Source organism: Oxyura jamaicensis, assembly GCF_011077185.1.
Source record: "Oxyura jamaicensis isolate SHBP4307 breed ruddy duck chromosome 5 unlocalized genomic scaffold, BPBGC_Ojam_1.0 oxy5_random_OJ106705, whole genome shotgun sequence".
Classification (NCBI taxonomy): Eukaryota; Metazoa; Chordata; class Aves; order Anseriformes; family Anatidae; genus Oxyura; species Oxyura jamaicensis.
In genome coordinates, this window is record NW_023303986.1 from 873 (window position 1) to 20,492 (window position 19,620).

The window sequence follows — 19,620 nt, forward strand, 5'->3', positions numbered from 1 at the left end:
ACTACAGTTCCAGCCCAAGGGTACCTCAAAAGGATCCGGCAACCTCCTTGCGCGGGGAGCAGGACACCTGGCTGCCTACAAGGAGCCAAGGACCTGCTGGTACAGCTGGAGAGAAATCTGGCACATTTCAGGGCACTCAAATCCTCCTTGACACTGCTCTTTGTGCAGGTTGCTTCTCCCACAGCTTGGCTCAGCGTGCCTCCAACCCTGCTCCAAGCGCAGCGCAGGAAGAGGGCTAAATGGGAGCCGTCCTTGATAGCAAGGAGTAGAGTCCATGGTTTATACAACCGCTTCGGAGCTGAGGCAGCCTTGCCCACACACGAGGCTGACCTGGCTGCCTCGTGCTTCCAGAGCAAAGCAGCTGTCACCACATTAGTGCTGCCAGTCCCCAGGGCCAGAGAAATAGGTGTGGGAGTCCTAACGATCCAAAGTCCCTCCCTTCTGCAGCTGTCCCTTCACACGAGACACATCTGGCCTCAAAAGCAGGCAGGGCTCCTGCACAACAGCCCTAGCAGAGGAAGCTTAACGCAGCCTTTGCCTCACGTTCAGCCCTGCTCGCGTGGATGTCAGCAGCCACCAAGAATTAAGCCTGCTGAAACACCACCCTTCTGTCATCCCAGGTCTGCAACCCCCCCCCACACACACACTCTGCAGGAGAATGCAATTTTGCCTGTTACCACTCCAGAGGGGGGCACTGGGAATCATCTGCTCTGAGCAGCAAATAATTTGCAAACCCTTCCCGCCCCCAACCCCGGTTTTCAGTCCTATACAGAGGCACTCACGGTGCCTGCAGAGGGGGGACCAGGTGGTAAATCCTATTGCTATGGGAACACAGAGACCGGCCTGCCGAGCTGCTGCAGTCCCTGCTTCCACGACATCCTTATTGCCTAGACAGCTGCACGCAGGTGGCCTGAGAAGCACCCCCACTGATTCTGGGGGAAATTAAAAAGTAACAGGTCCCTCTTGGGATTAAAATCAGCACTTGCTGTTTCAGGAACAAGCAGAAGCAAGGGCAGGATCTGGCAGCATCAGGTCCAGGAGACTGGCCACGTTATGACTGGGAGTGCTGGCAGAGGGAGGATGCCCTGCTCAAGCCCTGCAGGGACAGAGCAGGACTCAGGGGTTGGTGGCACCACAGGGTCTGCGGGTGAAGCTCCCAATACTCCACAGCCTCTTGGCCTGGCCTCAAGGACTGAGTCCCATGACTGGATGCTGGCCGTGCACGAACCTACCTTGCTAATCCCTTCAGCAGCTTTTCTCTGGGGTAGGGTAGTGCTGGTCAGGATGCTTTGCCTCCCAGTAGGGGACTGTGTGTGCAGATGACGTGCCTGGGAGCCACCTGGAAACAGAAACTGCAACGCTAGCAGATCTGTTCACCTTCTCCTGAGCTCTGCTGGGGCTAACACCAGTTGGACAGCAGCATAGGGATGCATCTGGGAACACCTAGGGTACAAAAGGGTACCCTCAGCATTGCAGGGATCACTGCTAGAGCTGAAAGGCTGGCAGCCTTTGCAGGATGAGGTTGGTGCGTGCACAGGCTGGGAGAAACCAGCCAGGCAGGAATGAGACAACGCAACCTGTAGAGAGGCGGTGCCAGCCCTGATCTGTGCCAGCATCAGAGCATCAGGAGCTGGGGCAGAGCCCTGACGGGATCCTGCTCTACCCCTGTGCCCAGAGAGGGGCTCTCGGACAGGGACAGGTAGAGCCACTGCACCAACTTGGTTCTTACCCAGCTGGGGACACCAAGCCAAGTGAAAAGCCACTTCTCCCACCCAAAGCCTCCTCAGGTCTTGGATGGAGCAGATGACAGCACCACAAATTCCCTTTGTGTCATGGCTTTAACTGGGGAACCTTTCAGCAATGGGAAGCACTGTTTCTTACCATAACAACGCCTCTTTGGGGGGGATCCCTCTTCCCAAGTCTTCTTGCTTTGTCTTCCTCAGTCTCCCCACTGCTCTTCTGCTCTGGGTGAAGCCAGGGTCGTGGCTCCACATTAGAGAGTATCTGGCAGAGCATTTCAGCCCTTTCCTCATCTCAGTCTTGCTGACTCCCATGGCCTCATTCCTCAGTGGAAGCTCGGGATCCAGATCTTACATCAGGACTTGGTTGCACCACCACCGCTCCGCTCCCGAGATTACATCTGGATGAACTCGTCTGTCTGGCCGCTGTTTTGGGACACAAAGTCTTCGGTGGCAGTCCTGACTGATGATATCCCCTTCCCCAGCAGCTTCTTCTGTGCTGCATCACTGTGCCCTTAGAAACAGCAGCATAACTGTTTGCAGGGCTGCACCATGAATCATGCCAAAGAACTGCAAAAAATAATAATAATTTTTAAAAGTGCCACTTTTAAGACAAGATCCATTCCCTGTCCTTGTACAGCACAGGCTTCAGAGCAGGTCTTTATTAACCTCCTTGTGCTCACTGGGATCTGAAGCCCAGCATGTTCTCTTCAGCCCACTGAAGGACTGGTCGGACTAATCCTCTCTTGCCTAAGAGCAACTACGGCTGCGGGACCGGGATGAGATCACACTGGGGAGGCCAGGCACTGAAGTTGGGAACAAAGTGTTTTGAAGCTGACATGCCCCTGTACCGGCACCCACCACCAGGTCCAGGCCACCCAAGGGTGCTCTCTGCAGCATCCCTCAGAGGAGGAGCACCCTAGGCTGGGCAGAGGGCACCTACTGCCACAACATCATCTTACTTGCTTTGTGCAGCCCCAAAACCACACCGCTTGGGTGTCTGAGCATAATTAGGCTCAGACTCACTTGGGTGCCTGAGCATAATTTTGCATTCACTCCTGCACAGCCTCTCTTTGGAGCTGCCAGTGCACAGGAGGCAAGCAGGAAGAAGCCAAGTGTCAGCTGCCCCTGAGCCACAGACTGAGCCATTTGTGGCGCTTTCTGAGAAATTATTTTCCACCCTGTTTGCTGTGCAAGCCTCCCATTGCCTGCACCCCACTCTTTGTTCCAGGGACTTCAAAACTGCCTTCCCCCTCCTGGCCAAAAAGCTAAGAGCTCCCTACCTGAAAGGGAATGGTAAAGAGCAGAAAAGGCAGATGAAAGTCTTGTAAAAACCATTGATGCATGGAGAGGGAGTGAGTTAAGCATCCACATTCTTCTGGTGCAGATATCAGGGCACCACGTGAAGCAAGGAGGAGTGAAGTCCAGAACAGAGGCAGGTTTTGTTCTGCTGGCTGGCTCCCTCGGGGCCCCAGGACTCTGTAGATGTTAGGCATTACAAGAGATCAAAATGAGACATCAATGCCCTTGCCCGTGGAGCAGCAATCATTCAAGGATCCCCAAACACAAAGACACATTTTTTGACTCAGGAAGAGCCTGAGCTGGAGACCAATAGTGCACGGGAGGAGGTTTTGGACATGCCTGCTCTAACCCCCCTCCCCAGGTACCCCCTCAGCCACTGGAAGAGGAAAACTGGCCCTTGATCTTACATTGTAATGCATTTTTTACCTACATGGGCTGCCTCTTTTGATGTACTGCAAGGTGCCATGCCAATGGTACACCCTAGAGCACCCAAATACCAGGAGTTTCATCTCCCATCAATCTCCTCACCATCTGTTCCTGTGCCACAAACGCATCAAGGCTGAGCCTGGAGGGATGAGGGAGCTGCTGCAGGCAGCAACCCCAGGCTGGCACAGTCGGCAAGGGCTTTGTGCTTCTGCTGCCTGAAACATTTGCAATCCTCACTCATTCATCTCCTGAAAACAACCACGGCACCCCAGGAGATGCAGAGGAAAGCGAGATGCAGCACCCTGCAGGGAGGCACGAGCACAAGACTAGTGGAACTGAGCACAGGGAGCCTGGCTGACCCCAGCAGTGGCACCTCGCAGGAAGACCCTTCTGTCACGCTGGGCAACCTGCTGTCCCACCTGCCTTTATTTTGGACTCATTTGGTCCCCATTCTTCAGATAAACCACAAGTCGAATGGGCAACACTGAGATGCACTCTTCTTAACCCCAGCAGGTTATTTATCTCACAATCTCTGCTGATGGGCAGGAACCACTCTTTGCTTTGCTCCTGCAGGCCAACTACACACCTCCACCAGCCCAGCTAGGGCATGCCCAAGATCCTCTAGCCCATACTCTCTTTCAGGATGCCTTTCATCTGCTATTACCAAATGTCCCTAGCTTGGAAAGTCTGGCAGAGCCTGTGCAGACCACATACAGTGGTGGGTTGGCAGGCAACACTGCAAATCCTTTGCCTGCACTATTAAAGATGGGTTTCTCCATACCACAAGCAGAGTGCTGCTTACCTGCTCTCACCAGCTGGAGCAGGGCAGCTTGACCCCATTGCCTCCAGCAGCAAGGGCAAGACCTGACCCAGGGCACCACAAAGCCATCCAGGTGTTTGCAGAGAGAGGTTTGCTCTGCATCCAAATGCAGGATGTCCCAGAGACCCCACTGAAGCCTTTGCTGGTTTTCTCTTCCACAGGATGAAATTCTGTTGACTCCCTGGAGAAATTTTCCCTTTGAAGACTCAGATCCATTTGCCTCTGCGGTAAGCTTGGGTCCCTCTGCACTCACAGTGAGTACAGAGCTCAAAAATGTGGGTTTGGGGGGAACACCATGGCAGCAGCTGCCTCAGTTTCCCCATCCCCACTCTTCTGCTCAATGCCGGTCCCCAGGGTCCCTCTATAGAACATGGGAACCTCCCAAACCTCCGAGGGACTGGAGCCAAATGGGAGAGCTTGCCATCCCCATTAATTCCCTCGTATTTTCTGTGGGCAGGATGAAGAGAAGTGGGATTTCGTCCTCGTGAGTGACATCCACGAAGTGGGCAGCGTGAAGGAGATCAAGAGGAAGAAGTTCCTGGATGAGCTGAGCAAGAAGGGGTTCACCATCAAGGTGAGGGGCAGCAGATATGGGTATCTGCTACGTAACGCAACATCTATAAACAACTGGCTTCTAAGGGAAGGTTAAAGAAAGATAATTAAAGCCAGAAAAAGAGATATCCCTCTACTATTATGTGTGTACATATACACAAACAAAATACTCACTAGTGACATAAGAATTTAGGTAAGTTTATTGACCTTTATATCTCTATGTGAAAACTAAGTTTTAAATTGGAATTCACACTCACAAAATCTCTCTAATTACTTAGCACAACTATCACACGCTCTTTAGATCACCTATATCTTTCACGCCACACTAAAGCATTTCCAAACCAACAGTTCATTTTAATCACCCCAGTTATCAGTTTATCTGTTTTCAGCAGATCATATTTAAAAACAAGGGGAAAGTGAAACAGAGGTTATTTCTCTTTCAAGAACAAAAGGCTGGGGATATCTTGTGGTACCCAGGATCCCAGCCTAGTTCAGGCCTCAGGAAGAGACCCAAACCCTCAAGCCAATCACCCCACCAGGTGTAAAACACACGGCACACACACCTAGGGGAGACCCCAGCCCCAGGACTCACACAGCCCCTGGATCTTGCAGTTCTGCCTCTTTCCCTGCCTGCATTGCTTTAACAGCCTCTCTCTTCTACCCGCTAGAAAATTGAGGACAAGAAGCTATTTTATGGGGTCCGTGCCCCAAAACATATCTTCCGGAAATACCAGTGGCTCCTGAGGAACCCTCAGGACAGCCGGCTGCAAGACTCCGATGCCCGTCATGACATACCAGTGACCACCAGGTGGGTCCTGAGCTGGGCTGCTGGCTGCCAGCACCTTGCAGCCCCTTCCCACCACACCAGCATCCACTTTTCGTCTCAGCTCACAACTGTGCCAGGCTTTTAATTCTCCACAGAAAGCCAATTACCACCTTTGGTGCAAAGTGGCCAGCCCCTCACTGTCCACAACCAGATCCCTGTTTCTTCCCTACTTCCCTGGGGTTTGGTGCATACCTCCCTTCCCTTCCCCGCTCTCTGGAGCAACAACACCAGTCTGTATCCTCAGGCTAGCCTTTAATCCCAGTTTCTCCTTGCTCAGGATACGGATTGTGAACTTCATCTTGCTGAACACGGTCACGCCCGACCTCGGTAAGGGAACAGGACCAGTGGGCCCTTACACCCCCCTTATCCCCGGGGTGATGCACAGCCAGGACCAGCAGCACAGCTCCTGCCCTGTGCCAGGCACAGGCACCCCAGCTGTCTCAGCACCCTTGGGTGGGGATGTGACAAAAAGAGGTGCAGCTCTGGGAGGTCAATTTGCTGCCATATCCAGAGGCTGGGAAATTTGGACTGTAGGAACCATCAACGGCCCTCTACTCCCTTTCCCCAAATCCACCCTTCTGTGTCCCCAAAAAGGCTTGTCCCTCTCTGGCACCCTGGCATCAGCAGGAGAGGTAATAAAGGTGCTGGCTCTCCATCTTTCTCTAAGGACCTGCCTACCTGGCTTGCTACCAGCACCAGCCCCAGCACAGCCTGCGGCATCCCAGCTGAGCAGCACAACCACAACGATTAGCACTGATCCCTTCTGGACAGCTCAGCCTCTCCCAGGCATTTTTATTTTCTGTCCCCCGCCCTTAAGGCTTCAGAAAAGGTTTTGGGTGATGCTGCCTGGCAGGAAGCATGCAGGTGGGAAAGCAAAGCTTTGTGTCACTAATCCTTCCTGTTCCGCTCTGCTAACAGAGAAGCTGCATGACCTCATGAAGAAAAACGTCTTTGAGGCAATGTTTCCACTGCACGAGGTGAGGCCAAGTACGCAGATGTCTGGGAGGAAAAGCCGCAAGAGGTGGAGGAGCCAGACCGGGTGGGAGAGAGCTTTGGGTAACTGGGGCTGTACTGGGACACACCTGGATGTAGGGCACAACCGGGCTCCAGATGGGAGCTGGGCTGGGGATTAAGGTTGCCCTGATGTTCCTGAGTCCAATCAATTTCTCTGCACTCCAGAAAGAAGAGGTAAGAGAATTCCTAAAGGAGAAGTGGGCTCGCTGGAGAGATATATTTTGCCAACAGCCGATTGAGAAGATCAGGTAATGTGGGAAGAAGGGGCAGAGGGGATCCATCTAGCCAAGAGGCCCCACCTGAAACCCTTCCCAAGCTCCTGTGTTGTTGTTGTTTTTTGTTTTTTTTTTAAAAAAATCATTAGTTTGTACCTGGCTCTTCTCACACGTATTGGGCCTTTTCTGCAGCTTGTGAAGTTCTGAACCTAAAGGGTATCCCATGGCACCAAGCTCTGCCTGCTAATTTTGCAGCATGAACCCCCCTCTCCCCCCCCATCTGAGCAGTTCTTAATTAGCCTTTCATTTTCCACCACCCTCTCCCATGTTCAAAAGGAAGGTGAGATGAGAACAGAGTATCAGTGAACACATCCTGCCTGAAGCCGAACTTGAGACATTAAAGGCAACAAGGGGCTCCTATAGCCACATTAAAACTCAGGGAAGAGCACAGCTATTTTAGAAAAGGGAAGAAAACCAAGTCTCTGTGGCCAGGAGAAGGAAGGCAAAAATAACATGCTGCTTCATAAGGTTTTCAGCGTGGGAGGGAGATGAAATGCTAAAATTGCATTCTCTTTCCTTAAACGTGTCTCACAGTTCACAAGTCTAGCAGGGGCACCAGGGAGCCTTGATCCCTCCATGGTGCTCAAGGTCAGACAAAACACCATTTCTAAGGTCAATGCATCCTGACCCGTTGTTATCACAGAAGGATTAAGGGGCCAAGTACAAAATCATTTTCTTAACACAAGCCAGGGAGCACATCACCACCTCTGACTGCTGGCAGGGAGTGAACCCCTCTGGAATATTGGAAGGGGGGGCAGGTCCCTCAGTCAGTAGTTACCAGCATTTCTCACCCATGCCTCCAACCCTCTTGCCCACACAAGAAAAAATGAGATGCTGCTGTCAGAAGAATAAGAAGTGAAAGTATTGCAGGGAGATAGATGAGCTGGGGAGGGGATATTGCTCTGGCTGGAGAAACGCTGCACCTTGTGGCCCTCTCATCTTTCTGAAGCCTTTCTGTTCTGTAGACACTGACTGCAGCTTGGTCTCTCAATCACTCCCACCACTTTTACCTAGAATACAATTCATCTGACCACATCTACCCTTAAGCCAGCCCCTCTGGGATCCCCTCATGGGAGGGCAGAAGCAGCATTTGTGGGACCGTGCCCACAGAGTCATTACAGAGGCAGGCATCACACAACAGTGGCCCTCTCTGTGGCATATTAACCAAGATGGGGGGAATGAGGAACAAAAATCTCACTCCTTAGTTTGCTTCAGTCACCAGGCTGACTGAGAACAGGAGAAACCACCTCATTGCCTTCTCCAAACCCTGCAGGACAGCATGCCCAGCACCACACGCCCCCCTGGGAGAGCTCTGTGTTTCCTTCCACCCCACACTCACCTCTCAGATGGAGCCATGCTCCGAGCAGGTCTTTGCTGTGCAGCCACATCCACAATGCTCTTTGCTGCATCCTCAATCCGAGCCCACACCCAGGGAGTCCCAGGATCTCCCTTTGCTGCTGAAATCCCCCAGGAACTGCTGCCCACTCCTGCTTCTTCCGGGTCACTTGGGCTGACTGTCCCAGTCCCAACCAAATCCCCAGATATGCAGCACTGCCCCTCCTGACGTGGCTATCCCTTTGGAGGTGGAAGAGCATTTCCTAGTGACCCCAAACAGCATTGTCTCCTCACTGGCCCCAAAGCACATCTCACCTTTCCTTCCAGGTGCTATTTTGGTGAGAAGGTGGCCCTGTACTTCGCCTGGCTTGGCTGGTACACCTACCTGCTGGGATTCGCTGCGATGATGGGACTGGTGGTCTTTGTGGCTGGGATTACTGTTTTCAACTCCAGCCAGGTGAGGTAAGGCAGCTGAGAACACCAAATGCACATCCCCTTCACAACCCTTTGCTGTGCATATTGCTTTGACCACTGTCACTCCCCTTTGCTTCTCTTTACTCCTTCCTCTCCAGCAAGGAGATCTGCGAAGCCAATAACACCATCATGTGCCCACTCTGCGACCAGAAGTGCCCATTCTGGCTGCTCTCAGACACCTGCACCTATGCCAGGGTAAGTAGCCCCCTTCCCAAGACAGGCTCAAGATGAAGGATGGGGAAGCTCCCAGTTTATGCTGTGCCCACACCACCAAAAATGAAAGCCCCCCCTGCAAATTGGCTACAACACGCAGGAGACCTACACTGATAAGGAAGAAGAGCTCTAGCCAGATCATGGTCTCCATCACCACCAAAAAAAAAGGAAAAGACCAAGGAAAAAGCATTTGCCTCAATCTAACAAGTCCCTGCTGTCTATCCCCTTCCTGCATTTTGCCTTCCTGCACCATCTTTACCTGTCTCTTGGGAGATCAGGGTGGCAAGAGGACTACCAAGTGCAGAGGCTTCTCCCCAGCCCCGAGGTGCTCCTTGGTGCCCCCATCACATTCTTCCTTGATCTTCTCCAGGTCACTCACATGATTGACAACGAGGGGACAGTTTTATTTGCCATGTTCATGGCCATCTGGGGTAGGTGTCAATGTCTCAGCACCACACACACAGAGCTTGCAAGAAGGAGCAGCCTGCTGTAGCTTAGGGGAAGAGGAGGTGGAAGAAAATGGGACACCAACACAGCTCCAGCATTCAGGGGCTTTTTAGTCCCTAGCTCCTCTACTTCCAGAGCTATCGGCTCCCCCTCCAGACAGCACAAGGGATAAAATCATCCCCAAAATTCCCTTCTACTTCTCAAGCACTCCCCAGCTGTCCTGCCTGAGAGCTTTTACTCCTTCATCTGCCACAGCCTCCACCCAACTCTGGTCCTTTTCTAGCAGCTGCCTGCAAGTGGTCACAGCTGCAGGAAGGAGGGACCACCACATCCCTCATTAATCCTTCTCAGGTTGCCACACAATCTTACAGCTTCTGTGGAAGACCACTGTGCTCTGAGTCAATGTGATCCCATCACCATATTAGCTACACATTTAGTCTGGTTTCACTACAGCCCTTTCAGTTACAAACACCACCATGGCTGTAAGCAGCCAGCACCTGGGCTGGGTGTTTCACTGCTGAGCAGGTTACAGATGTGGTCTTGCATGTTCCTGTGGGTCAGCTTACACAGAACAAGCTTAGGAAGGTGAATTAACAGAGTGGGTGGCTGTAAATGGATTTGCAGAGGTATAGTCGTGCTGAGGTGCAGCATGGGATGCCTACTCTATTTTAAAGCATATTTTTCATCAGGCCAGAATAATGTGTTTTTCTGGCCCCATGTAACCATGCCCACCCCAGCAGACTAGCCCTGGTGCTTACTGTGGTTTAGATCAAATCCCTTACAGCCCCTCAGGCTGGCCTGACTCCCAGTAAAAACTGACCCCCATATATCTCCATCCTCTTCTTCACTGCTGCTCATCCCGGGTCCTTTCTGGTCGCTGAGGTGCAGAGGTGGCTGCTTGTCCTTCATGGGCCAAGAGCAGTCCAAGCAGCTTTGCCATCAGGTTGGATGGTAACACGACTGCCCAGCCTGTGCTGTGGAATGGAGGGGTGACTTCTGTGGGGCCATCCCTGAGGGTCACCGTGCTCCCACCTTCCCCCTACAGCCACCGTGTTCCTGGAGCTGTGGAAGAGGCAGAGAGCTACCGTGGTCACCAACTGGGACCTGTACAGGTGGGATGAGGATGAGGTAAGGATATTATCTTTCCTGCTTGCTGCTTTCCTTTTCAGGGCAGGAAATAGCTGGGCTCGCAGAAGAGACATGGCAGAGGTACCTCTCTGTGGATATGGACATGTAATAGATGCACTTAAGCAAGGGGCAAAGCCAACACCTGGCTCCTTTGACAGGCCCAGGAGAGGCAGACCCCACCAGAGAGCTGAGCAGATGCTGGTCTCCACTCTGCATTGCTATTCCCCTCTCTGCATTGCTAGCCCCCTCTTCACCTGCATGAGTGCTTGAACTCAGTCAGGACTGGCCACACTGTTGTAGGTTGGGTTGGGTGCTCAGTCCTGTCCTCTGGTTCTGCTCATCCCACACCTCCATTTACACAGCCACCCTGGGCTTCCCACCACCTGGGAATGGCTCTGTTGGATCCTTCATTTTCCATATATATATGTGCATGTGTGTGTATTTGTTTTATTTATATATATATATATTTAGGAGGAGCTGGCTTTGGAGCTGATAAATAATTTGCAGCACGAACCTCGGCGGTACCAGCACTCCTACTTGCGCAGCACCATCGTACTCATCTTGGTTCTGGTCATGGTATGTGCCAGGATGAACATAGGGTAGAAGGGGCACTTGACACTCTCATTTCTCCCCGTGAGTGTGACGGGCCTAAGGAAAGTCTAGATGAGGAGAGGTGGAAATGTCCACGTTACGAACCTCTAATCCTCCACTTAAGAGGACAGGCTTGCTTTTGAGGCCAGTTCCACATGGTGAAGAGTGCCAGTGCCTGAAGGCCTGGTGGTCCTCAGCTGGAGTGGCTTCTCCTCACCCCACCGCCCTCCTCCACAGATTGCTGTGCTGATCGGCATTGCCCACGCGCTCGTCATTTATCGGGTGGTGGCGACGGCTCTCTTCACTCAAAGCGACTTTGAATTCTTCCGCGAGCAGGCCAACACGGTGGCTGTGATGACAGGGGCTGTGCTGCACTACCTCACCATCGTCATCATGACCAAGGTGCAGAACGTGGCATGGGGTGGGCACTGGTGGGGCTTGCCTTTTTTTCCCCATCATCAATGCTCCCCTTTTGTTTTACACCTCTCTCCTGCAGGTCAACAGGCGTGTGGCCCTCTTTCTCTGTGACGTGGGTAAGGGAAACTGGGGTCTGTCCCCCACCTGCACCCCACAGTGGTGCCCCCACCCTATGGTCTCCAAATGCAGCCAGGCTCATAGCCCCTTCCCTTCCTCCACCACTGCGACGCATCTCCCAGGCAGCTCTCGCCATGCAAACCAAGGAAAACCAGCAGCCCATCAGTGGCCCCCATGCTGCCAGCTGGCTGTCCCCAGCCACGATACGCTTTGGAGGGGCAGTGGGGCTGAGAGCTGGGATGAGCAGGAAACCTTAACAACCACAGAAGAGCTTATAACATGGTTTTCATCCCAACCAGAGCCCCCTTTCTGCCCCAGGTTTTGGCTCTGAGGGATCTTCTAACTTGGGCTTACCACCCACAAAGGGCTCAGGTGGAGGGGCAGGGAGAGCTCCACAGGGCACAGAGACCCCTTTAGAACCTCCAAGGCTACCATGGGATCCAGGGGGAGCGGGGCAAGGTCCCACCACTGTGTGACCAAAGCCCTGTTTCTGTCTACAGAGAAACCACGGACCTTCTCCCAGCGTGAGAACAACTTCACCATAAAGATCTTCATCTTCCAGTTCTTCACAAACTTCTCCTCGCTCATCTACATCGCTTTCTTCCTGGGACGGTGAGTTGTGGCCAGAGGCCCATCCACCCTCCTCACCAGAGCACAGTGCCCAGGGCAGCTGGCAGACGGGAGAGGGCCACAAACCACCTGGGACCTCAGCAGGGCTTTTCCCTGAGGGTGTGGTGGGTGGGGGGAGCCCCTTGCCTGGAGATTGGTGCTCTCCATCCTGCTGCTGGATGTTCATCCAAAGGGGGGGGGAGTCAACGGTGGGGCTCAACAGATGTCGCTCTTCTTGCTTCCCTGCTCAGGATCAACGGCCACCCAGGGAATTATGTGCGCATTGCTGGCAGGTGGAGGCTGGAGGAGGTGAGGGACTTGCTGTGAAACCCTCTGACCCTGCACCACAACTCCTACACTGCATTTCCCCGCTACCCAGCAAGGCTCTGCTGAGCCTCAGCTTGGCCAAGTAGCCCCTGAGAGCAGGTCACGCTGCTTGTGGTGCACAACTCCTCTCCTCTTATCCCTTTGCAGTGCCACCCCAGCGGCTGCATCACCGACCTCTTCATCCAGATGGCCATCATCATGATGCTCAAGCAGACCATCAGCAATCTGGTGGAGTACCTCGTCCCGTAAGCTTTCCTCCACCCTGCAGAGCACTTCTCGGTGTTTCTGTATTTGCAGGACAGCTTCCCGGCTCTTACAGAGAATAACCCTGGCCTTTGGGCCAAGATTTCCTCCTTTTCCCCATATCAGGTCTCCAGGGCTGTCACTGCCAGCAGTTCAGCCCCGCTGTCCTCTTCAGGCAGCAGTACCAATTGCTTCCTCCCCTTGCAGCTGGATAAGCCACAAAATACGCACTAGGCAGAAGCGCCCCAAGAAGAGAAACATGGTGTTGGGGGAGGAGGAAGAGCCTGAGGACCCCTGCAAAAAGCAGTGGCTGAGCAACTATCAACTCAACGAGGTCAACATCTTCAGCTTGTTTGATGAGTTCTTGGAGATGGGTACGTAGGGAAGGGGAGGGTGAGCAAGGAGGGATGCTGTGTGCAGTGCCATGTCTTCCTCGGGTGGGGAGAGCCTGACATTGGGGAGCCCTTGTATAGGCAAGGGAGAGCTCTGAGACCCAGCTCCATGCCCAGCCCCACTCCAAGAGCCCTGGCACACAAGATCATTCCCAAAGTCAGGGAGGAAAGGCAACTGTGTTGGCCTTGGGTCCCTGCCTAGCATCTTCCTCTCCTCCTAGGAGCATCAAGGTGATGGCTGTAACCCTTAGGTGCTCCCTCTGCTTGGCTGGCTCAACCAATGCCCACTGGGGACCCCATGGAGCTCCCTCTCCAATAGCTCTGGGAGAGGTGGGTGTCCCCTTTGGGGGTGAGGGGTCTCTAAGACAAGTCTATCTCCCCCTTTCAATCCTGCGAGGCCCTTCTGACAAAAGCCATAAAGCAGGACAAGCCCACACTGCAGCTGGGTATCTGTGGGATGACCCCTCCAAGGCAGCTCCGTGCCATCACCCGGCATTTCCCTCCTCTGCAGTGATCCAGTACAGCTTCACCACCATTTTTGTGGCTGCCTTTCCCCTCGCCCCGCTGCTGGCTTTCTGCAACAACCTCTTTGAGATCCGTCTGGATGCCATCAAGATGATGCGGCTGCGCCGGCGCATGGTGCCCAGGAAGGCCAATGACATCGGTGAGATGGGGCCCTCTGTAGCTGCTGCTTGGGAAAACAGCGCAGGTGGTGAGCCCCTTCTGATGTGGGGAGGTCTGGAGCATCCCTTTTCCAGCAATTGGTACCACAGGGAGAGCTGTTTATTGGGGAAGGAGAAACAATTTCAGATCCTGCAGAGGTTGAAGGGCACCTTGGAGATCTCCTTCATTGACCCAGGCCTCTTCTGGCTATGCCAAACCAGCTGGGGCTGGGTTTGCAATCCCAGAAGAGTGGAAGAAAGCTGGCTCAGTGACTGCTCCTCTCCTGCAGGAATCTGGCTGCAGGTCCTGGAGGCCATTGGCATCCTGGCTGTCATCGGGAATGGACTGGTGATCGCCATCACGTCTGACTTCATCCCTGTGCAGGTCTACAAGTACACATACAGCCCCTGCATGAACGAAAACAACACTGCTGTGGAGTGAGTGTTGCTGGTCAGGCGCCCCAGCCCCTGCAGCCCTGCCTGCAGTGTCCTGTCCTGCCTCAGTGCAAGAGTGTGAGGCATCCCCTAAAGTAGGGTGCCTCAAAAAGAGTTTTCAAAAGTCTTCAGAAAGAGTTTTCCAGATGGCACCAACTTCAACATCGCAGCCAGCCTCCCACTCCCATCAGTGGGTAAACTGGTGCCTCTGCATGGAAAGAGCACTGTGTAGCACCTGAGAGCTGCAGGGAGGACTTTTGGCTGGGTGCCTGCCCATGCCCTCTCCTCCCCCTCCCTCTTTTCCCACATTGATTCACCAGCCAAACTCAGTTAAATTGGATAGAGGTCTCAGAGACTTTCATCCCCTCAGCTCTGTGAAAACGGGTGGCTGGGGAGTGGAGGGAGAGCCCCAGACAGAAGCTGACTTCCCCCAAAATGGGAGGTTACAGTCTGTGCTCAACCGTACCACTAATCACCTGAGAATCCACACACCAGGAAGCCCTTAGACACAAAAACTGATTGCTATAAAGACTGTCTGCCTGCAATCTGGGGCCTTTAAGCCCCTCCCCCCCCCCCCCCCAAAAAAAAAAAAAAAAGGTCACGAGCTGCAATTTCCTTTAGGGCATGCCGTAACTTCTCCGAGTGTGGCCACAAAGCAGGAGCTTGCCCTCGCCGCAGGGTTTCTGTGCCCAGATGTGCCCTTTCCTCCCCCACAGCTGCCTGACCGGCTATATCAACCACAGCCTCTCCGTCTTCCACGTCCAGGACTTCGAGCCCCACACAAAGCTGGCTGAAAATCAGACAGACATTGTCAGGGACAAGATCACGGAGTGCAGGTACCAGCACCCCTGCCAGCCCCTCACCATGGCACGTAGCCCCTCAGGAAGCCATCAGAGCTCCCCTGGGACTGCCGAGGTGGGACGTGATGCCTGGCAAGGGGGGAGCCTGGGCTGGTGCTGATGGGGCTCTGCTGCAGGTACCGGGATTACAGGAACGCCGATGACTACAGCTACACCGTCCAGTTCTGGCACGTCTTCGCAGCCCGGCTTGCCTTCCTCATCCTCTTTGAGGTGAGCACTTAGGGCAAGCTGCCCGGGAAGGCACAAAGAGGCTGGGGCAAACACGGGGGTGGTGGCACAGACCTGGGGAGCTGCTCACTGCCCGCGGTGGCTCCATTTGCTTTCTGCAGCATGCGGCTCTGTGCGTCAAGCTGATCGCAGCCTGGTACGTCCCCGATGTCCCCCAGTCAGTTAAGAACCACGTTCTGGACGAGAAACACAGCAACCTTCGGAAAGAACTGAGGTGGGTGATGCCCCAGAAAGTGCCAGGTGTTGCTGTGCTCAGAGACAGCATGGTATCCAGCTGGAGACCTGGCTGACTGTAGAATCAGCTCACTCCAGAGCCCCAAGAATGGGCTCCCTGCCTCCATGGGCACAAAGGAGCATGGGGCTATGAGCCCCTGCCTTCTGGTAAGCTCCTCCATCACCCTTTTGGAGGTAGCTTCTCCCCAGCTTTCAGTCCAGCCCCTGCTGCTTAGGGCCTACAGCACTAAATGTCCATTTTAAGGCAGGCTGCATTACCTGGAGAGGAGGAGACACCTCCCTCCATGCCTGCAGCATCACTGAGCAATGCTGGTGCCCAGCTTTCAAGTGTCTCAAGGCCAGTGAGAAGAGTTCCACCTGAGGTGATTCAACACTAAAGCTCACAAGAGGAGGAGTCTGCTTGCCTTCATCTTTTCCTTTAGGAAAAACGAACTCAAAAAAAAAAAAAAAAAAAAAAAAGGAGCATTTTTATCCAAATTTTCCATTTAAAACTTTGCTGGGGGATAGGGGGGAACCCACAAAACAATTTCAGCTGGAGGCAGAACCAACTTAGAAGAAAGCTGTAGGTGCAGCTGTCCTCTAGGACTGAACCCTGCTTTGGAGGAAGGCTCAGCCTGCCCCTCCCCATAAGCCTCCCCTGAAATCCAGGTGAGAGCAGAGCTGTGTGGGGTCAAGGAAGCATCACACCACCACCATTCAGCTCCCAGGCTGCTGCTTCCCATCAGCAGAGAGATTTGCACACACGGGGACTTTCCACAAACAGCAGGTCGTTCTTCACTTGTATCTGGCAAATGTCCCTGTTCCCGCTCAGAACACTTCCCCACTCCCCCCTTCCTTCCCGATGCGGATATCCCATCCATGACCTCCCTCTCCCTTCTCCCCCAGCATGATGGAGTACTCCACCGAGGTGTAGCCGCCTTGCACTGCAGAGAGTGAGAAGCACGGACCTGAGCCCCTCTCCCCAGCCCAGCAGTGCCGCAGGCACCGGAGGAACCACCGCAGCACCGCTGGCAGAGACAGGCCATGTGCCCCCGAGCTTGGACTTGAGCTGGGGAGCTGACGGCAGCTTCACAGAGCAGGATGCTTTATAACTTGCACAGCCATGAGGAGGAAGAAAGTCGCAGCAGAGACAGGAATGTTACCTGGGGCACGGGCTGGACAAGCGCACTGCTGGTCTGCAGGAGGTGAGCGAGCTTCCGCATCAGTCATCACCTCCACATGCCGTGCAGCCTCGCAGAAAAAGGCAGCTACTTCAGTCCACATTCCCTCTCCAGCCCCTTCTTCCTCTGCCTTCAGTGATCTCCCTGCTCCTGTACCATCAAGAAAATTCAGTCCTTCCTCTTTCACACCAGCCAGCACAATCCTCCTCTCGACAAAACTACTGTGTGGCTGCAACTCCAGCCCATCATTTTCACAGGCTGGAAAAACAAACTCGTTAGCCTGAGTGGCTTTTGCACTGGGCCCTGCCAAGTCACTGCACCTGCTCTGACTCAATTACGTTCCCACCTCAACTAGAATGAGAGAACAGTAAATAAACACACTAACTGCACAGGTGCAAGCAGCCTCATCTTCAGCTGCCGTGACTCACTGTAGTCACACGGAACAGTTCCCACCTCCCCTCCTTTGCCATCCACATCACCCAAAGAAATCGTCTACTCCAACCTCTCTTTTCTTGATGCGGATAATCAAAAAAGGGCTGGAGCTGGACCACTTCTACCTAGCACAGCACTAGGGCTGAGGGAGAGGTGCTGAGAGTGACAGAATTAAAATAAGTTGGTGCTTTGACCATGTGTAGTGGGGAAAAAAACATTTTAATTTGCTCGGGTAACAAAAATGCATTAAGCTACATAGAAAATCCTGAGTCACAGGGCTAGAAAGGGTTATTTCTTGCTGCAAAACAAACCCACTAGCCTAAAGCCAAACCCTGCCAGCCTGATATTTCTTCCCCTCTTCCCTTACAGCTCTCCTTTCTCCCTCCAGACACCAGGGAGTTTTGTCTGTAGCAGAGCAGGGGCTACGTGCCACAGCTGGCCTGGTGTCACAGCCATCACTGTGACTTTTCAAATATTTATTTCCAGCCTCTTTGCTTTGCTTAATGCCAGGCCAACCTGCAGATTTACCAGCTCAAGGCAGAGTTATCTGCACAAAAGGCACGATGTATTTGTTTGGCGCTACACAGAAATGAGAATGTGCCCTCAAACATGGGATCTTTCACTCACCATCAGGTGCAGAAACAGCCCTTTGATGCCCCATGCCATGTTACACCTGTGTGTGGCAGCCTTGCTGAGCTGGGCTGGCAAGAACAGGGGGAAACAAATTTTCTCCTTTTTTCTTTTTTTCCTAACTTTGATCCATGAGGAAGACAAGAGCACAGGCTGGGATGTTACAGCTCAGTTTCCAGCTTTGTTACGGTCCCTGTAAGCTCTGGGCAAATCCACCAGGGAGTTTTAAAGCTAACCTCTGAGTTTTAGGGTCTTTTTCTTTATGAGACCTGAAACCTTTTAACCAGTTTTGAAGTTTAACCTTGAGCTCCACACTTTCATCATTTCCTCTCTAAAATGGCAATAGGAACTTCAAGGTGAATTGTGGGAATAAGCTGAATAAAACGTGGGAGCTGCATGGGTAAGCATGTGTGTGAGCACGTGTAACAAACATGTAGCCACGACACAAACTCAGAAAGATGCAGATAATGAAACCGGAGCAACACAGGTCAGGAACAAGTATTTCATTAGGGCTCATCTGTCACGTTCTGTAATTAAAAGTCAGAATAATCCAAGGCCCTGTAAAGAAATGTACACAGTGATGCTCCTTCCTGTACTGCAACCTGTTCTCGCTGTTATAAAGCACCATGGGCACTGCACGTCACAAGAGGCCACACTGCTTGCGGCTCGCTTGAAGGGTCGGAGCAGCCGTGCAGCTGGAGAGTCCCTGTCCTTTTATTAAGGATGAAAAGCCACCACCTGCTGTTTTCCTGGGAAAAGGAGAAGAACAGTGACAGTGATTAAATGTCTGCTGCTAGGCGGCACCTCATCCTGTAGCAGTGTTCTTATTTATGGGACGTGGAGGTGAACTCTGGTACACGGCCGCCTGGCAGCATTAAGTAGCTCACCCTTAATTAGCTTCAAGCTGTTAAATGCATCAAGAACTGGCTATTAGCAATCTCACATCGATAAAGTTATTTTCATCTGCCTCCTAGCTGGCAGGGAGCTCTTCCTACCTCAGCAGCACGTGCTCACCTTGGGCCAGGGTACAGCAGCAGGGGGACAGGGTCACAAACCCCACAGCAGCACAGCACACCAAAGCAACAACCTCAAATCAAGAGAGTTTTGGCTGCAGAGCCAGCTCCTTCCCTATGGCTGCCCCACGTGTGATGACCGCAGCCACTGCCTGCCTGGCACAACACAGCCCTGTCAGAGCACAGAACAGGGGCAGAGCTATTTTATTGCTGAACCCCAAATATTTACAGTCTCCTGAGGGTCCCACCACACACTTCCAGCAGTCGTGGGGCTTGCAAGGACTCTGCCTTGCTACCAAGGCCAGCAGGTGACTCTCCCAGGGGTGACGTGCCTGTGAATCCCTGCCCAGAACTGCCGTGAAAGGCACCAAAGTTAACTCAAACTGAAAACTTCACTCCCGAGAACTGGAAAGCCACAAACCACCAAGCTGGGAAACAAAACAAACCATGCAGTGCTCTCAGCCCTCCGGCTTGTTCTGTCCTTTTGCCACTGTGACCAGGATCAGCTCCATTTCTTCTTGCTTCAGCTTACCCACGGGATTAACTCTGATGGACAAGAAAGGTTTTATCAGCCCTCAGGTCCCTACCCTGCCTCCTCGTGCCCTTGCCATTCACGTGAGCTGGGGTTTGTTCCTTGGGATCCTTTATCACAGATCCATCAGGGTTGGAAAGCCCTCCAGGATCACCTGGTCCAAGCACCCCCTACCACCATCACCGCT

At 53.1% G+C, this 19,620-nt stretch overlaps 1 protein-coding gene and 1 long non-coding RNA gene across 7 annotated transcripts; one reads left to right on the forward strand and one right to left on the reverse strand.

Annotated features, from left to right (window-relative positions):
• Nucleotides 1-1,224: 1,224 nt before the first annotated feature.
• On the reverse strand, nt 1,225-9,739 carry LOC118157427. The gene is made up of 3 exons (XR_004746640.1): nt 9,236-9,739; nt 1,882-2,309; nt 1,225-1,443 (listed from the first exon to the last, which is right to left on the reverse strand). It is a non-coding gene; the product is annotated as an uncharacterized LOC118157427 (long non-coding RNA).
• Nucleotides 4,313-17,224, forward strand: LOC118157425 (anoctamin-9-like). 6 transcript variants are annotated; one of them, XM_035311729.1, is made up of 21 exons: nt 4,313-4,514; nt 4,745-4,861; nt 5,508-5,647; nt 5,943-5,992; nt 6,584-6,642; nt 6,845-6,927; nt 8,617-8,751; nt 8,862-8,958; nt 9,347-9,407; nt 10,469-10,551; nt 11,023-11,127; nt 11,380-11,544; nt 11,639-11,675; nt 12,177-12,288; nt 12,537-12,594; nt 12,760-12,857; nt 13,063-13,229; nt 13,759-14,347; nt 15,061-15,180; nt 15,321-15,414; nt 15,534-17,224. In XM_035311729.1, the coding sequence occupies exons 5-21, from the start codon at nt 6,601-6,603 to the stop codon at nt 15,720-15,722; spliced, it is 2,235 nt and encodes a 744-aa protein (XP_035167620.1). In that variant the 5' UTR covers nt 4,313-4,514; nt 4,745-4,861; nt 5,508-5,647; nt 5,943-5,992; nt 6,584-6,600; the 3' UTR covers nt 15,723-17,224. The 6 variants fall into 6 exon arrangements, with proteins under 6 accessions (XP_035167620.1, XP_035167622.1, XP_035167621.1 ...); XM_035311731.1 differs by lacking the exon at nt 5,943-5,992; XM_035311730.1 differs by lacking the exon at nt 4,313-4,514 and having other exon boundaries at nt 4,677-4,861.
• Nucleotides 17,225-19,620: the final 2,396 nt, after the last annotated feature.

Bases quoted from the DNA above. Each gene is read 5' to 3' on its own strand.
- LOC118157425 (XM_035311728.1), top strand. From the start codon at position 6,776: ATGGGAGCTGGGCTGGGGATTAAGGTTGCCCTGATGTTCCTGAGTCCA. The intron at 8,959-9,346 runs GTAAGTAGCCCC...GATCTTCTCCAG, and splicing joins ACACCTGCACCTATGCCAGG to GTCACTCACATGATTGACAA. The intron at 9,408-10,468 runs GTAGGTGTCAAT...TTCCCCCTACAG, and splicing joins CATGTTCATGGCCATCTGGG to CCACCGTGTTCCTGGAGCTG.